This window comes from Fukomys damarensis, unplaced genomic scaffold (assembly GCF_012274545.1).
Source record: "Fukomys damarensis isolate Sample0158 unplaced genomic scaffold, DMR_v1.0_HiC HiC_scaffold_17, whole genome shotgun sequence".
NCBI lineage: Eukaryota > Metazoa > Chordata > Mammalia > Rodentia > Bathyergidae > Fukomys > Fukomys damarensis.
The window spans coordinates 24,514,467-24,533,438 of NW_022900929.1; the positions used below are offsets into that span (position 1 = coordinate 24,514,467).

The 18,972-nt window shown below is 48.3% G+C and overlaps 1 protein-coding gene across 8 annotated transcripts in view; it reads left to right on the forward strand.

Moving 5' to 3' along the window:
• The window catches only part of Ube2d4 (ubiquitin conjugating enzyme E2 D4 (putative)), a 32,762-nt gene extending 14,581 nt beyond the window's left edge, over positions 1–18,181 (forward strand). For 4 of the 8 annotated variants that reach the window (XM_010624948.2, XM_010624946.3, XM_033764914.1 and 1 more), the window contains 7 exons: positions 3,619–3,682; positions 5,844–5,875; positions 5,968–6,045; positions 12,690–12,795; positions 15,582–15,675; positions 17,292–17,333; positions 17,711–18,181. In XM_010624948.2, the coding sequence (XP_010623250.1) occupies positions 3,619–3,682; positions 5,844–5,875; positions 5,968–6,045; positions 12,690–12,795; positions 15,582–15,675; positions 17,292–17,333; positions 17,711–17,954 (660 nt within the window). In that variant the 3' untranslated portion in view covers positions 17,955–18,181. The other 4 variants (XM_010624950.2, XM_033764915.1, XM_010624951.3 and 1 more) reach the window with 4 other exon arrangements.
• Positions 18,182–18,972: the final 791 nt, after the last annotated feature.

Below are 18,972 nucleotides of genomic sequence, written 5' to 3' on the forward strand. Positions count from 1 at the left end.
TTTTTTTTTTTTTTTTTCCTGTATGAGGGATCAAACTCAGGACCTTTCGCTTGTGAGGTAGGTGTGGTTCCACTGACCTAAATCCCTGGCCCTGAGTGATTCTTGATTTTAAAAAACCAGGCATGTCCAAATGAGTCTAAAAGAGTTATTTCAATGAGGATAAATTTTACTTTTTTTTTTTTTGGTACCAGGGATCAAACTCAGGACTTTGCATTTGCAAAGCAGGCAGCAGAACCACTGAGCTAAATCCCCAGCCAGGTTAAATTTTAAATAAAATTTAAATTTAAAGAAAGCATTGAGGTTAAGTCACCAACATGTCTTCTTTCTTAGTTGTACATAAAATTATCTAACAGTGGTTGTTGTGTGGAGTTGATAAAACACACTAAAAGAATTGAGTGTGTACCCTCATTTGCTTAACTTTTACTCCAGTAATACTTAATCTTTTAACCTTCTTTCCCTTGTTTGGGACTCTACTTTTATCATCACTTGTTATTTGTAGCAATAACCACTATGCAACCTTTACCTGCATTCATCATTTACAATTCATGAAACATATACTTAGGTAATAAGTTCCCGCGGTTTGTAAGTTGGAAGGTACAAAGAGTACACAGGGAAAATTCCCCCACTCCCTGGGAGCAACCAATGTTATTAATTTTTAAATACATATACATACATATATATATATATATATACATACATATATATATACATATATATATTCTCCTCCCCTTTTTATAATGCTCCTGGTAGCATCCTCTGTACACTGCTGTCCTTGATCTTTACTGGGTGCTCTTGTGTACATTATATACATTTAAATGCCGCACAGCAGTGCTGGCAAACTGCCAGGCAGTTGTAATGACAGCTTTAGGTAGTTATACTACATATATATATATATATATATATATATACATACATATATATATACATATATATATTCTCCTCCCCTTTTTATAATGCTCCTGGTAGCATCCTCTGTACACTGCTGTCCTTGATCTTTACTGGGTGCTCTTGTGTACATTATATACATTTAAATGCCGCACAGCAGTGCTGGCAAACTGCCAGGCAGTTGTAATGACAGCTTTACAGGTAGTTATACTGAGATGTGAAGCGGGTGAAAGTGGGTTTGCCAGTGCTGGAGCTGGGATTCTGACCTGAGTCTTCCAGGACTATGAAGTAAGCACAGCAGTATGGAATGTAAGTTGACTAGTTTTTTCCAAGACACGCCATTCTTCCTTAAAATGCCTGTTAGCATTCTGTTAGGGTTTATAGATGTCCTGCCAAAGCCTCATACACTCATAGGTGGGGCTTTTGGGAGCTGAATGGATCATGAGGGTGCTATACCCATTGGTGGATTAATCTGCTGATGAGTTTATAAGAGGTGTGGACTGGCCAGAAGAGAGGACAACTGGGGGGCCTATCCCTGAAGGAGTTGTCTCCCTCCCCACTCCTCTCCTTCCTTGCTGCCATAAGGTAAGTAGCTTTCCTTGCCAGACCCTTCTACTATGCCTTCTACTTCTGCTTGGAACCGGCCAATCATGCAAGGACTGAAACTTCTAAAACATGAGCCAAAAAAAAAAAAAAAAAAAAGTGAGCTAAAACAAACCTCTCATCCTTTAAGCTATGGTGCCAGGTATTGTATCCCAGCAATGAGAAAGCAACTAAGATGTATTCTAAACCCCTGGGTGCTGGTTGGAGCCTACCAATGGGGACCTGCTTCTGGCCTTTCAAGAGTAAGTTTTAGTGACTTTATCAAACCCCTAAGAGAAGGACATGGATTCTGGGTATATGGTATGCAAAAGCATGGAGATGTAGGGAAATCTTGCAAGCTGGAGCGGACTGGTCTGTACTGTTGGCCTTCTGTGACACCCGTAGTTCATTTGGTCTCTGCAGGATTTGCTTTGAGTCCCGTCTAGGAGGTCCCTCCCTCGTGCGGCAGCATGTGGATGTGAGCACGTCCCTGCAGAGTGATGGTGGGGGAGGGCACAGCGTAGTGTACGCAGAAAGGTTCTGGATCTCTTGCACTTCAGAGTGTGTCCTCTTGTCCCCTTGCACAGCCTCTGTTGTTCCTAAGTTCTCTCTGTGACAACTAGTAATGCTGCTTACTGAGTGCTTACCAAGTATAGTCCACTTTACATGTGAGGAAGTGGTCAGGTACACTAAACACTAGCTGAGAACTGACCAGTGTGTCCTAGTACTTAGAAATCAACTCACAGGCAGCTGAGCGTAGCAGTACATTCCTGTAATCCCAGCTGCTCAGGAAGCTGAAGAAGGAAGATCACAGATTCAAGGCCAGTCTGGTCAACATAGCAAGACTGTTAAAATGAAAAATATTTAAAAGGTCTGGGAATGTAGCTCAGCATGAGAAGACTGGCCTAGCACACACAAGGCCCTGGACTCAGTTCCCAATACTAGAAAAAGAGAAAAGATGAACTCTCAGTAGTGTTTGGCAGCCTCTATGGCATTAATACTCTCACCGTGCTGATTAGAGGGAAATGAGCTTGGCATGGTAGCGCACACTCTAATTCTAGCACTCAGTAGGCTGAGGCAGGAGGGTTGCTTTGAGTTCAAAGCTGTCCTGGGTTACATGGAGAGTTCAAGGCCAGCCTGAAATGCATAACAAGATCCTGTCTCAAAACAAAACAATAAATTTGGAGGAAAGTCGGATAAGTAGACAGAGACCGGGGGTTGCTAGTGTGGTTAGTATGCTACACACATGCCTGTGTGGAGGGTGTTTGTGGATGAGTGTATTAGACTTGGTTCAGGTAAGGAGGGTTGTTGTCAGCCAGCTGTGAGCTTTGTGCACCTACTGGATTCTCGATTTGCCATTTCCTGAGAGTTTTCTAACACAGGATACTCCTCCTTCCTTGCTTTAAAAACCTCTGTGGAAATCCCAGGAAGTTTACCAGGGTTTGGAACCAGGGGAGAATATGCAGTATTAGGAAACATTCTCATATGTGCAAAGTGATCTTTGAGAATCGCTGCCCCAAATCTGAGGTCTTCAGCCTCCTGCCAGGCCAAGGTTACTTTTAGGGCTTGTGGGCAGGATTAGTGTCCCATAAAGGGAATCTAGTTGTGTGTGATTCCTGACCCCAACGGTGCACTGATAGCAGTATTAGACTTGGGTTTGCGTGCCCTGGAATGCGACAGACCTCCATGCCAAACCTCCGTGATGGTGAGGGCTCCAGGAGGTGAGCAGCGTTTAATTGAGCACTTCCTGTGGGCCAAGTGCTTCCACCCATTCATTCCTAGCCCAGAGCCAGCACCTGGCCCCTGCCCTGCTCCTGCAGGCACTCTTGGGGCCCTTTCCTCCTAAGTCCATGGGAGAATAGTGTCTTCCCCCTGAGCACTTTGGCAACCAGGCCTGGGGTGAGCATATCTACCTGTGACCTTGTAATAGTGGATAGGTGACCTCGCCCCTTTACCTTTCAGTATCCTACTTTATAAAAGGAAAAGGATACTATCTACTTCACTGGGATCTTCACAGCCACAGTAGACCAGGCACTGGCCATGTTTCTACCACCTCCACGAGTCCTCCCACAAGAACTCAGTATGGCAAGGGGCTGAGGTACAGACTGGCACCAGCTGTACCCCAGCCTGACCCACTGTCTCGTGTTTTAGGAACTAACCGACTTGCAGCGGGATCCTCCCGCCCAGTGCTCCGCAGGACCTGTGGGTGATGATTGTAAGTATTCAGCGGGTGGGAGCTTCCGATTGTAGGAGCCTTGCAATTAAAGCCCCAAATTTATCTGCCAAGTAGTTAAAACCAGTCCATGCTTTCCATTCACTTGCTCATGCACTGCTTTTCCATGGAGCTGTGAGTTCCCCTCAGCTGCTCAGGTTACACTCAGAATGGAACCTGTGAGAAATCACCCCACACTCTGAGCTGTGAGAAAGCTAGCTGGACCCTGCTCGTGTCAGCTCAGGACAGTGTGTCCACCCTAGGCAGGTTTGGGGCACTACCGTGGACGCCTTTGAGCAGCTGGTTGTGGAGGACTGTACCTGGGAGCCGAGTGGAGGGCAGCAGCTGATGTCTGTGCCTGGGGAAGGACAGTACTGGCTCTTTCTTCCCACATCTGCACTCCATCCAGGGAGATGAGGAAGCAGCTATAGGCACCTGCTCGCGAGAGGGCTAGAGAGAGAAGTGGCCAGACCAGCCTGCCCCTCCATAGCCAGCAGGCCAGAGCCTGAGTGCACAGCCCTGCTCTCCAAGCCTTACCCTGCTTACCCGCCTCCCCTCACTCGTGGGCTGGCTGGGCTTCGGCACAGCTTATGTATTGTGAGGCTGCAGCTGTTGGAAAACCATGTGTGGTGCCTGTGCGTGCCAAAGAGCTGAGAACAGACTCGAACAGAATTCGGATGCCAATGTTTATAGCACCATTATCTACTAGTCGGAAGGTGCTAACAACCCAGAGCCCTGAAGCAGATGAGTGGATAAAAGTGTGGCCCAGCAGGCACCACAGTATGGATGAACCTTGAAAGCATGCTCAATTTAGTAAATAAGTGGAGAAATTACAAATATTGTATAGCCTGTTCAACAGACATCTACATGAAGAGAATTCAGAGAGACAGAAAGTAGATGAGGGGTTACCAGAGGCTCAGGAAGTAGATTTAGGAAGTGATTGTTTCATAGGCACAGAACTTCTGTTAGGGGGATGCAAAAGCTTTAGAAATGACCTGGGTCCATCCCTAGTGTGCACATGCACACACACGAAAGACACACAAATAATGGCACGCACTGGTTATGCAACATTGTACATGCCGATGAGGTGACTGCATGGCACACTTCAGAGTTGTGTGAATGGCACGTTTTTATTCTAGTGAAGGAGAGAGGAGTGGTTGCCCATGTGTGCAGCATGTCCTGGGAGGAGCCAAGGTGGGCAGATGGAGCTACTGAAAGTGGAGGTTCTGACAGCTTTTTGTGGGAGTTAGAATCCCATTTTTGGAGAAGAACAGAAATGACTCAGTTGTATGTGCAGAGTGTGCACAGAGTCACTAACTCCATGCCCTCCTGGTACCTCTCCTTGCTTGCCGTCTGTTGTGCCAGAAGGCCATGGAGTCAGTCGTCCTCTTTCCTCCTGCCTGCCCTCCAGCTCTGCTCAGCACCCTACAGCTCTCAGTGTTAGCATGAATGAGACCAGAGGATCCCAACCTGCTCACCAGGAAAGGTCTACTTTTGTTACCTGCCCACTTGGTGTGGGCTCCTATTCCAAAATATTATCAAAAACACTCCTGCGGGCTGGAGATTTAGCTCAGTGGCACCGCACCTGTCTCACAAGCCCAAGCTCCTGAGTTCGATCCCCGGTATCAAAAACAAAAACAAAAGAACTCCTAGTTTTTGTTTTTTTGAGACAGTCTTTCTGTGTAGTTCAGGCTGGCCTTGAGCCATGTAACCTAGGCTGGCCTCAAACTTGTGATGCTACTGCCTCAGCCTCCTAAGTGCTGGGATTACAGGTGCTCACCAACACACCTGGCTCAATACTTCCATTGGAGCCCCAGTAAAGCCACCAAGTATTGAAGCTCAGGTGAGCAACCCTGGGCAGCACCTGTGTTGTCTCACTTGGATGCTGAGAGAGGAAGCAGGTCCTGGCCTCATGGAGAGAGGAATGCAAGTCCTGCACCCAGACCCCGCCTGATGGCAGCATGTGCAGTTTTCCTGTCACAAACCATAATCCTGAGCACAGCCTCCAGAGAGCTCTGGAGTCCTGGCGAGTCTGGTATTGTAATCCCTAGATGTACAGACGATATCGGAAGTGAGGCAGTCTGTGGACACTGCTCTAAACTGCACAGCACCTAGGCACATTTTGTGGGGTCTCTCACACACCCATGTCTCTTTTGTCTTGCAGTGTTCCACTGGCAGGCCACCATCATGGGCCCGGTAGGTAATGTTACCGAGAGCACAGCTCGTTTGACTTCTTGTACCTCACGCTTAGCGTGAGCCCTAACCTCTTCCCGTGTCTCATCTTCCAGAATGACAGCCCTTACCAAGGAGGTGTCTTCTTCCTGACCATCCACTTTCCTACCGATTACCCGTTCAAGCCCCCAAAGGTGAGGCTCTCGTGGCTCCCCTAAAGTTCAGACAGAGGGACCTTATCAGGTTGCAGGTAAAGAGAGCTATGTGTGGGCCTTTCCTCAAAGGCCTGTCTTCCAGACTCTGTGTTAACAGCCTCCTAGGACATTGGTGTTTTCAGTTTTTGTTATTGTTGTTGTGTTTTTTGTTCTGTTTGTTCATTTTGGGTAAATTGGAGATTGAACTCAGAGCTCACATATACTAGATAAACACTCTACCACTGGGCTTTTCTACTGGCTTTTTCCCTGGCCCTTTCTTTTTTCTTTTCTTTCTGGTACTGGGAATTGAACTCAGGACCTTGTGCTTGCCAGGCAGGCACAGTGTCACTGAGCTACATCCCTGATTCTCTAATTTTTGTTTTGAAACAGTCTCCCATACTGACTTCAAACTTGAAATCCTCCTGCCTCAGCCTCCTAAGTCGCTGGGATTACAGGTAGTGCCACCATGCCCAGCCTCCTAGGACTTTAAACTCTGTATTTTCAGAGTTGATCCCTGTTGTAAGCAAGGGAACAGGCTCCTTCCTAAAGTCACCATTTGAAGGATGCTTTTGTTCCAAGAAAACCTGTTGTAAAAGAACAGACCACCATAGGCAAAAGGCAGAAAGAGGCTGAAGAAAGAAGCAGATACATCTAGGATTTCCGAGTGCAATCTTTCCTGAGGATTTAGGGACAGAAGCACAGTCAAGGATGGCAGGAAGACTGGTGGATTCACAAAAGTTGAGTCAGAGGGAGGGGGCTCAGAAGTGGTCAGGAGGTGGTTTTTCTCCAAGTCCAAATGTGCCTGACTTATCTCAGGCTAATGTTAAAGATCCCAGGCACATTCTTTGTGCTGATGGTATCCAGGTCCAGCTGTAGAACCCCACACACTACTGTAATGGTTGTTCCAGATGGATCTGGGGTATCTCCCGACACACCTGTGCAGAAAGCTTGGTCCTCAGCCAGTTGCGCTATCGGGAAATGTTAGAAATTTTGGTGACTCTCTGGGGTGTATCTTATCCCTGGCTCCCTGTTCTTGGGCTCTCTTGCGCGCTCTCCCTCTCTCTCTCTCTCTCTCTCTCTCTCTCTCTCTCTGCTTTCTGGCTGCCATGAAATAGCAGCTTTGCCCTGCCACACCCTCCCACCATTACATTTCTGCCTTACCACCGGCCTTAAAAGAAGTGGAGTCATCTGACAATAGACTGAAACCTTGCAAAGTGTGAGCCAAATAAATCTTGCCTGCAGGGCATGGTGGTGCACACCTGTTATCCCAGCACTCTGGGAGGCTAGGGCAGCAGGATCACAAGTTCAAACCCACCCCAGGCAACTCAGCAACTTAGCAGAGACCCTGTCTTAAAATAAAAAGGGCTAAGGATGTAGCTCAGTGTAAAGATCCTAGTTTGAATCCCCAGTACTACAAACCAGTCAATCTTTCTTCCTTTTAAGTTGTTTGTGTCAGGTATTTTGTTGCTGAAGGACACAGTGGTTCTTTGTTTAGTATTTGCTTTAGTATGCTAGGAAATTGGGGAGAGCAGACCAGGGTTACGCAAGGGCAGTCATAGTAGTTCCAACCGCCGCTGGCTGCAGGTGAGTTCATCTGGATGGCTGCAGTGCACCTCATCCCTGGGGTGAGCCAGTCAGGTCTGCAGGCTCTGGTTTTCTTCTCTGCAGTCCCCAACTTACTGTCTAGGATGGGCTTCTGGGCTGAGGTGGTTTTGTTTATGCCTGAGGACAGTTGATGATATCCTGGGATACTTTGGGTTGTCAAAACTAGGGAGTGGAGGTGCTGCAGTTCCTTGTGAAGGAAGTGCCGTGCTGCTCAGCCCAAGGATGCCGAGGTAGCCACCTGGCTCAGGACCTTGACAGATCAGTTGCCTTCTTCAGTTAAAAGGGTAGCAGATAGTGCTGCTATCTGGGCAGCAGCTGGGGCTCAGTGGTAGGCCCTTGCCTCACATGAAGAAGTCCCTGGGTTCAATTCACAGCACTGCCAAGCATGGTGGGGGGGAGTAGTTGGCTTCGTTTGCCCTTCGCACATGTGTGGCTCCCTTGGTGGGGCCTGAGCATAGGGCCATTAACAGGAGGGAGGAGCCTGGGATGCTGCCTGGCTGCCTGGCCTGCCTGGAGAGAGCTGGAACACCAGCAGAGGACTAGAACGTGCCTTCAGCAGCTTATCTCGCTGCTAGACACTGTGCCTCCAGGGCTGCCCATGCTTGCCTGGGCTGCATGTGCGGAGTGGAGCCTGCCCTCTTGCAGTGCACAGTCCTGTGGAGGCCCAGCACACTCAGTGTGCAAGGAGCTTAGGGCTGAGAAGCTTCACAGACCCAGACCAGAGCCAGGTGGCCCAGATCACCCAGGTGAGGTGCTGCACGGGGTCTGCAGGGATGGGAGCCCAGCATCCCAGGGGGAGGGGAGCCAGAGGTGGGTCTGAGGAGCAGGGTCTGTGTGGGCTCCGGCTAGGGGCTGACTGGACCCACCCCCCACTGTGTGAGAAGCAGCTGGTGAAGGGCCCCAGCAGAGCCTGCAGAGGCAGGAAGAGGAGGTGGACTCAGTCGTTGACGTGGAACCAGAGGACCAGCTCCTATCAGCTATGGTCACGCACGATGTGTGCACAGTTTATATCGCTTCAACAGCTTTTTTTTTCCTGATTGCAAAACTGGTTAAAAGTTCATCATTTTTAAATTAGAGAACTGGTATGCAGATGGAAGGCAATTTCCTGTAGACACAGAAAAACCACAGCTAACAGCCCAGTATACTTGCCTCCAGATTTTTTTCTGCATACAGCAGTATATATTTTTATTCTCATTTTTAAAACAATATCAGTTTGGAGCCAGGGACAGTGGCACATGCCCTATAATGCTAACACTCTGGAGGCTGAGAAAGGAGGTTGGGCAACTTAGGGAGGCCCTGTCTCAAAATAAAAAATAAAAGAAATGGGAAACAACAAAAAATAGAATTCTCTTTTATGAATAAGGAAACTGACACGTAGAGAGGTTATGTTGTTTTCATAAGGCGTGGTTCACACACCACAGAGGGACTCAGACCCAGATGTGTCAGCCTTTAAAAACAAAATGAAACAAAAAACTTCTTGTTTGGAATTAATTTTAGACTTAGAAAAAAATTGCAAGGGCTGGGGTATAGCTCCATGACAGAACATCTGCTTAGTATGTGAGAGGCCCTGAATTCAACCTCCAGTACCTCCCCCAGAAAAAAACCTGCAAAACAGCATGAAGAGCTGCCATACACTTCTTACCTAGTTCTCCCTGGTGTCACCATCCTATGCTACTGTACTGCCATGATCAAAACCAAGAAATGGATGTTGGTCCTGATTCTGTGAACTACACTGAAGCCTAGGTCAGACTTCAGCAGTTTCTGCCAGTGTCCGTTCGTGCTCCAGCACCCACTACTCAGTCTCTGTCCAGCCCTCTCCAGGACTGCAGTCTGTAATGCATTTCCTTTCCCATGGTCCATGGCATCGATGCTTTTGAGGAGTGTTATTGATTGTGCTGCCAGCCGGCCCTCATTATGGGTCTGTGTCGTGTTTTCTCAGAATTAAACCACGGTTATGCATTTTGATCACACTCATCCAGTAGTCCTGTGTCCAGTCCCAGTCAGGTGTGATGTCACTGTGCTTTATCACCTGTGCAGGCCTCTGTGACTTGATGGGTGACTAGCCGCTATTTCGCAGTTTGAGCCAGTGTGAGGAGGCCCCTTCTGGACTCTGGTCACAGCACTGTGCAGATGTTGACACTTGGTCCTGAATTTTTTAATGGAATTCAAACATGTTTATTATTCTGGAGAAAGTCTCCAGCTTTTGGCAAGGGAGCGGGGTGTGCTGGGCAGAGCAGTGACAGATGCTAGAGTTGCTCCACTGGACCAGGATACAACTGCTGTGGTGGAGGGGGTTGGTTGAAAGGTTTCTCTGTTCCACCCTCCACTCCCCTTGCCCCAGGAAGAGATAGCACAGTGTCTTTAAGGCAGCAGTTTCCCAGCTTATTGCTCCATCATCCTGTGAGTGGCTGGGGCTCTTCCTTAAGCAGATACTGATGTTGTCCGGTATGGCCATCTGTTGGGCATTTTTAGGATCCCTAATTGCCCAAGGACAAAGTGAAAACAATAGCTATTATCGAAGACTGAGAAGTAAGCTCTGTGAGGTGGGATTACTTTAATCAGGAAAAACATGAGCCAAAGGATGAGTGATACTTTTATTAGAGAAGAAAATGTTTTGTGTCTTTTTAAAATCTTCTGTAGAGGAGTAAGTTAAACTTGTGATTTGAGGAGGAATCTGGCAAGACTGTGTGATAGGTCTGTTTTCTGTATCCCCAACCGTTTTTATATTTTGATTTCAGACATATTCTCACTAAGTCATCTAGGCTGCCCTCAAACTTGTGATTATCCTGTCTTAGGAAGTTTGAGGCCAACCTGGGCTTCACAGTGAGTTCAAGGCCAGTCTGAACTACATAGTGACACCCTGTCTCAAAAAACAAACAAACAGAAGGACAAACTAAACAAAAAACAACTTTGTGATCCTCCTGCCTCAGCCTCCCAAGTAGCTGGAATTGTACAGGCATGTACCAGTGCTACCAGAAAGCCTGGGTGATGTTTATAGGAGACATTGAGGCAGATACTTACTGCCTGAGACTCTCTGAGGTTTGACTCTTCCTGGGAAAAATATTGTGAAAGCCATGCAAGCGCATATATTCATAGCCCTCTTAACTTCATATTCTAAAGTGAGTTCTGTTTTTAAAACTACCTTAGGGGCTAAAGGTATAGCTCCTAGTAAGACACTTAACATGGGTGAATCCCTGGGTTCAATTCCCAGCACCCAAAAACCTATTATGATTTATATTAAGCATACAAAAAACGACAAATAATGACATCAAAGGCCACACGCTCTCCGGCCAGTGCAGACATGGTGATGAGCACTCAGAGTGGGGAAAGAGGCAGGGGTTCCTGCTGCATGCCCACCCAGCTCAGTGTTGAGGTGCTGCTGGCTGGTGGGACGTGGGTGGGGCTGAGCTTGATTTGCATCCCCTGGGACAAGGAAACCTGCAAGTCATCAGGTGCCTGATTCCATGGTCCCATGCCAGCCCTGGGAGTCCCACCATGCCCCTGGTTTTGTTTGCTTTTTTCTTTGGGATTTTTGTTTCACCTTGGCGGTGGCGGGGTGGGAGTGTTTTGTTTTGTTTTTGTGGTATATAACCTTTGTACTGAGCTACACCACACACATACACACACCCCCGGTACCAGGGATCAAACTCAGGACCTTGCACTTGCCTGACAGGCATGGCACCACTGAGCTAAATCATCTTTTGTTCTTTATTTTGAGATAGGGTCTTGCTAATTGCCATGTTGCACAGGGTGGCCTCCAATTTGTGATCCTCTCACTTCAGCCTCCCAAGTAGCTGGTATTTCACATGTGCTCCATTGCAACTGGCTCGTTTTCGTTGTTTGAGCAGTCTCACTATTGCCCAGGCTGTTCTTGAACTCCTAAGCTCAAGTGATCCTCCTGCCTCAGCCTCTCAAATAGCTAGGGTGCAGGTGTGCACCGCCGTGTCTGGTTTATCACATCCCTGTTTAAAGCAAAAACTCTGAGCTCCAGGGAGGTCATCTCAAGAAGTGATGTGTAGCTGTGGTTAAAAAGAGGCAAATGGTGGGAGAGTGCATTGGACCTAGGACCTTTGTCACTGAGTCTAGATGCTGCTTTTCTCTCTCATGTGTTGTGTACACCTGCACATGCATCTGCATGCGCTCCCTTGCTCCATTGAAAGGAACACACTTTACCATGATGCTGTGTCTTGCTTTCCTGTCAGCAGTATATCTTGGAAATTGCTCCCTAATTGCACATGATGTTTCACCGTGTTCTTTTTAAACAGTTGTGTATATGAAATTGTAATTTCACCAGTAGTCTCTTGGGAGGCATTGGGTTATTTCATAGCTTTTGCTACGAAGGATATCCATATGTATTTGAAAGGTACAGGAGCAATTGATGGCTGAATTCTGAAAAGGGGTGTCTTGCAAAAGGTGAAGTAAGAGGGCTAGGGTGTGACTTAGTGGTAGCATACCTGTCTGTTACCATGAGGTACTGTGTTCAGCACCCAGCATCACACACACAAAGGTGAGAGCAGGGATTCATGGCCTGGGCTTATCTGCTGGTGATGTGGCTTATATTTTCAGTCCAGCCACCACTGATGATAGCTGAAATAGGAAGTTTTGTCCAAGCAAGCCAGGCAAAAATTAGTAGTGAAGCAGAGAATAAGGAATGAATTTAACCTGACTGTTTTCTGAATTTAACCTGTTTCTATTTCCTTATCCTATCTGTAATTAGAATCATTATTTTCTGCACAAACCTCCTGGGCTTCTGAGTTCTTCACATACCCTCTTTGCTGTGTTCAGAGCACACTGCTCTGGGGAAGATGATACCAATCCCTCACATATTCAGAATGAGGACCTAACAGGAAACAGATCAGAAGACTTGTGGGTGGCCCTTCTGGTGTCCTGTCAGGTTGAGGAAACGTTGATGCTCACCAGGACTTTGAGGGTTAGAGCATGGAGCACATGGTATAGCCCAGCAGTGGCTGCTTCCCTTCACTTGCTGGCTGTTTAGATGTTTCTATGGCTTGTCTGACTCAGCTCTCTTGTCTCTGCAGGTTGCTTTCACAACCAAAATCTATCACCCCAATATCAACAGCAGTGGCAGCATCTGCCTGGACATCCTGCGGTCACAGTGGTCTCCAGCACTGACTGTGTCCAAAGGTAGAGACCCTGGCACGTGCTCCACATGGCATCTTCCATGTTTTTACTTCCTCGCTGACTGGGTGGACATGGAGACTCAGGGAGAGCAGGAAGCTTCATCAGGTCGCACAGTCAGCCAGCCCTGTGCCCAGTGGTGCCCCCACGCTGCGAGTGAGGACATCAGTGGAGCCCAGTGTCCTGCACCTTTGTGGTCCTCAGCATCCATTTGCTATGGGATGCCCTGAACTGCCACATGGACACAAAGAGGAAGTACTGTACCTACACTCTATATCTTAATATTAGAAAGGCAGCCAGGTGTGATGGCACACACCTGTAATCCCAGCTCTTTGAGAGGCTGAGGCAGGAGGATTCAGAATTTGATCCCAGACTGAGCAATTAACAACTTACTGAAACCCTGTCTTAGAATAAAAAATAAATAAAAATAGGGCTGGAGAAATGGCTCAGTACAAATGCCTTGGGTTTACTCCCCAAGTAAAATAAGGCAAAAAAATTTTTGGTTTTTAGCAAAGGACAAAATGTTTTTTCATTTGGCATAGAATGTACAATCAAAAGAGCTGAGATTTTGGGCAGTAGGGAAGATGGAGAGACACAGGAAGCCCATTTGGGGTAAGAAACTGTGTCTCTGACCCCTCCACCCTATACCTTTGTGAAGAAGAGCCAAAGGCCAGTGACTTCAGAAGGAGGGAATACATGCTGTGCTGGCGCTCATCATAGGGCAGGTCATTCCTGAGGGACAGGACACCACCTCCATCAGATGACAGCAGAACTATACTGGCAGAGCCTTTGGAAATCCTGTACCACACTTCCCCCATCCTGTGCCTATACACACTGAGGCTCAGAGAGGGAAGGGCACACATCCAAGAGGGGAGTCAGGACTGGACCCTGGGAGACTCAGCAGGATGCAGCCACAGGCCTGGACACACACAGGAGATATAGACAGGCAAGCAGGTGACCTGCAGAGAAACATCTATGGTTTGCAGGTAGTAGCCACTGTTCAGTGGTTCCCAACCTCAGTGAAAAATGGGTATGTGACAGCCAACAATTAACTAGGTGGTGGTCGTGAATCACAATTTTTTTTTTTTTTTTTTTTTTTTTTTTTGCTCTAAGTGGTAGAGCTTTCCTGCCATGAAGGGCAAATATTATACTGTCTTCTCTGTTCTTTCCTTTCCCATTCATTCAGCAAGGACCAACACAGACTGTGAGTCATCCCTGAAAGACACCCAGGGCCTGTCCCCAGGGCCTCACAGCTGATGTAGGAGCAGTGTCTCTGGGTGAGATTGAATAAACCAGGCTGAAGCAGAAAGTAGAAATGTAGACTGTTTTTTTGAAGCAGGGTCTCACTATTTAGCTCAGGCTGGCCTTATACTCTCTAAGTACCCCAGGCTGGCCTCGAACTCATGGCAATCCTCCTGCTTCAGCCTCCCAAGTGCTGGGATTGCAGGTGTACACCACATACCTGGCCAGAAATACAGATATTAACAAAAAGGAAAAAAGAAAAGAAATGCAGATATTCCTTCTGAACTAAGATGGGTTTAGTGTGAGCCATATATGCTCAAGTCTTGAATATAGAGAGTGCTGTAATCTGTCAGCTGAAAGTGGTGGAATAGTGAAAAAACTTAACCCAAAATATAAAGTAGAACATGAGGCAGTGCAGATGGCATCCCTGGGCAACCAGGAGAGGCCTCCAAAGCCCCTGGGGCAGCTGACAGGGGTGGTTTTGGAAGGCTAGAGGGACTGCAGCAGCAGATACGGAGAGCCTGGGGGACAGAGCCACTGCTCCTGCACTGTGAGGAAGTTCCTTGGGGCAGAGCAAGCTACACTGCACTGACACATCTGGATGCAGCCCAGCATCCTGCCAAGATTGCTCCTGAGTGGAACCTTGTGTACAGCAGCCTTAGGCCCAGAAGTGTAGCAGGGACAGTGTCACACTCTGCCAGCTTCCAGGGGCTGCGTGCAGTGGAGCCAGTGGAGCCAGGGCCTGTGCAGCCTTAGGTGCAGGACCGGGAATGGGAATAGAAAGTGGAGTGGCAGGGAGGGCCCTCCTATGGGGAGAAGGAAAGGGGGCTGGGCAGTGTGGTGGGGGGTGGTCCCCAGCCCAGAACAGCAGGGTGTCAAGTCTCTTAAGCAAAGGGGATCTGCCCCTTCCGCTTGTAGCTTTAACAGTAGAGAAACTGCTGGAGACTTCAGTGGATTCACTGAAGCCAGTTTGGAGTCATGGTGGGTCCAGAACAAAGCTGAAAGGACAGACCTCTCAAGTCCTTCTGCTCCTCACCCCGCCCTGAGGGATGACTCCTTTCATCCAGGGCCTTCATTGCCATGCCGAGTGTATATCCCGGGATATCCCACGGGAGCAGGAAAGCGCGCTGGCTTTGCAGTCAGTCATAGCCTCATTTCAGAATCTCATTTTTACCCTCACCCTGGATGCGTCCAGTTTGTGATCTTGGAATTCACTTGGATGCTCTGAACTCCTGTCTCTTACCAGCAAAAAGGGCCGTTGGGACCAAAGCTGTGTGGTGTGGGGCTCAGCAGAGACTGGATCTGCAGGGGCTTCGGTGAGAAGGGGGAGTTAAGGGCTGGGACCACACTGGAGCAGTGTGCTGGGATCCCACTGTGAGGCCAACAGTGCAAACCGCCCTCCAGCTAGTGTGTGGGCAGGGCAAATTCAGGACTGGAGCAGAACCATCAGATAGGTGGACAGAAAGCGCAAGTGTGCAAAAGTTCGCCAGACCCAGGGGTGGCCTGCAGCCTCATGGCCACAGCTGACTGACTCTTTCTTTCCTCCCCAGTTCTCTTGTCCATCTGCTCTCTGCTCTGCGACCCCAACCCTGATGACCCTCTGGTGCCAGAAATAGCCCACACCTACAAGGCCGACAGAGAGAAGTACGCCTACCCTTTGGGTTGCTTTGTGCCATGACTACCCAGGTTCCCACGAACATCTTCCTGCCCACACCTCACCCTTGTGCAGTGTGTGTCCCAGCCCGGCCTCCTGGCTCTTACTAATGTGTGCTTTGACTTGGAGGAGGGAGAGGGGATAAAAGCAGTTCACCCTCCTGGGTGGCTCATCAGATACCACTACTGAACCCTAAAATACCGTTGCAAGCCCTGCCCTCAGGACAGCAAAGCCAGTGGCCAAGAATGGACTCAGAAGAATCTGACAAGTAAATTCTGGATTAAACTCTCAAATTTATGGTATAATATGAGGGATTTTCTGCTTTCACAGACCTAGAGTGAGGCTGAAATCAGTCAAGGAGGCGCACACTGCTTGGTCAGCTTGCTGGTGTGGTCAGAAGTGAACAGAGCTGCTGTCTCGAGCAGACCTGCACTGCTGCTCTTGGTTTGAACACTGATCTCCAGCCCCGGAAGCATAGAACTCCGACTCCCTTAGCATGTCCACATGCACTGAGGCCTGGGGGTGTTGGCTGAGCAGGTGCAGTGGATATCAGCATGTGTCGGTCTCTGAGTGTTAACAGCATAGGGAAAAGGGGCCAGGTGTGGCAGAGCTAGGCAGCAGGAGTAGCAGCCCTATGAGTGGTACCAGAGAGAGTATGGCTGGCTCTCGCAGGAATGACTGGAGTGAGTCTTTTGGGAGGAGGTACTGGGATTCAAACTCGGATCCTTGAGCTTATAAGGCAGTAGCACCACTGAGCTAAATCCCCAGCTGAAGTGAGTCTTTTATTTGTTTATTTATTTATTTGGTCCCAGGGATCAAACTTGGACCCTTGCACTTACCAGGCAGACGGCAGAACCACTGAGCCAAATCCTCACCTCTGGAGTGAGTCTTTTAGCTCATCACTTCTGCTTGAAGAGATTAAAGTGGAGTGTGGCTTTTCCAGCTTAAGTTTTTCTTGAGACCTTTATAGATCTTATTTCTGTCATTGAGGTTTTCTGGTAGCAGTTAAAAATAATTTAATTTGATTAGATTTTAAATTGTATTGTTTTCAACATTTGTTACAAATTATTTTATTACAAAGTGATTTTTTTTCAGTGCCTTCTCTACAAATTCCTGTCTCATTTACATTCCCACGGCCCCAGCTATCTTCACAGTGTGAGGGTAATACACACGCTGCCACAGCCCTCAGTGGGTGCCAGGCCTGCGACCTTGTGTGCCCTCCCCAGGTTGTCTGTGGTAAACAGGAGACAAGGCTACAGACAGGTGGCCCAGCTGCAGAGGCGGCGCTGGAGTGTGTGTGCTGAACAGCCTGGAACATTCCAAGCTGAACCTTCCTTCCTTCCTTCCTTGCACCCATACCGAAGACCAGTAGAGAGTGTGAAGGTTTGTTGCATTATTCCGTCTTCCACAGCACGTAGCCACAGAGGATCAGTGGGACTCACTGAGCAACGGGCTTGCAGCGGTGACCAAAGTGTTCCTGCTCCGAGGAGAGTTTCCTGGATGTCTGAGGAGCAGCGCATCTGCCCACATCAGTCATGCTGCTCCATGGTGCAGGGACACGGCCATTTCCAGTGAGGGTGTCACTCCCTCTGCTTTTTTCTTCTAGGTACAACAGACTAGCACAAGAGTGGACGCAGAAATATGCTATGTAAGTGCCTTGGAGGTTTTGCGGGACAAGCTTGCCTGCCAGGCCCATGCCTCCCTGTGAAGATGAGGCATCGGCTGCGCCACTCACTGAGCTTCATCCTTCTTCACAAGCTTTGGCCACCCCCTCTGGCTGCAGCATGTCGGTGCCATCGTGGCTTTGACAGTGTCACATCTTTGATGCCAAATCTGCAGCTATTGTTAACAATCTGCAGCCTTACAGTTACACTGAAACCAATCTGTGTGCCCCATGTCGTCTGCTCTCTTTGGAGGACAGGGTCCCACACGCCTCCCCTGTCAGCCTCTCGTCAGTGCCACACCACACTGTGGCACCAGGTGGGAGCCCAGCCAGGCCCCTCACCACTTGCCCTTTGCCTTTAGAACTCAGAGCTGTCCCGGGTGCCCAGAGCAGAATGGCTTCCTTCATATCCCGTCAGCCACAGAACCATGTCCTGAGGAGTCTGCCTGCATCCTGGAGGCTCCTGGGCATTGGGACAGGGTCACTGGAAGACAGAGGCCTCCTTCTGCAGCTTCTGCTGTCTTCCGCTGCCTTCCTCTGTGGGGCCACGTGGTGCATTACTCTCCTCACACAAAGAAGCAGCGAGTGGAAGATACCAGGATATAAAGTATATAACGCTCCATGAGAGATGACTGTCATTTTTAGAAGCAAGAGTAAAATTATGAAACCTGGAAAGATTTGGATGATTCTGTTCTATGTGATGAGAGTTCCCCCACCCCTACCTCCTCCTGCCAGGAATCTACACAAAGTCCAAGTGTAAGCCATTCACAGAGGAAAACACAAATAGCAGAAGAGACTTTCAAATGTAAATAAATGCAATTTCCTCAACTCAATACTAGTTGACATTTAAATATCCTTTTTTCTTTCAAGCAGACTGGAAGATACGGAGACTTAACAGGTTCTTCAGAGCCTTATTAGAGTAGTTCTTTGGGTGCCTGGCTTCTCCGCTTGGCTTTCTGCTAGAATATATTTCCAGGTTTTCCTGTAGAACTAAAAGCTTTAAGATTAGTTTAGCTCAGAAAAGGCAGGAGATTTCTAATAAAGCCTCCAAAGAGGGAGGAAAGGTGAGGGACTTTAAATCTCTAAAGCCAATTTCAACCTAGTCTGCTGAGTTGATTATAAAGCTGTTCCACTCCCAGGGAGTGGTTCTTTGGTGAGGCAGAGAAGAATAAAACTAGGCAACCAAAAGGCCAGGTACAGCCTTTACAAGTGAAGAAGAAAATCTACAGATCTAGCACTGGGGTTCAGCCAAGGTGACCCCAGGAGGTTGATTCCAGAAACTCCCAGGTCACAGCTGTGAACTTGTTTTGTTTTTCTTGATTTTGTTTTTTTGGTACCAGGGATTGAACTCAGTCCCTTGCGCTTGGGAAGCTGGCGGCATAACTACTGAGCCAAATCCCCGGTCCAGTCACAGCTGTGATTCTGAGGCTGCCATTCTGAGGCTGTCCATGTGTCACCGACACAGCAAAGGATGAAGCACAGTGAGCTCTTTGTGAAGGTTCCCGTCGACAATGCTCATAAGGCTTTCTGGGACTTTTGGCCTTGTTACTTCCTTTTCACTGTGAAGAGGATTGCTTTTAAACGCCCCCCCCCATCACCCGTAGTACATAGGAAGGCCCTTGCT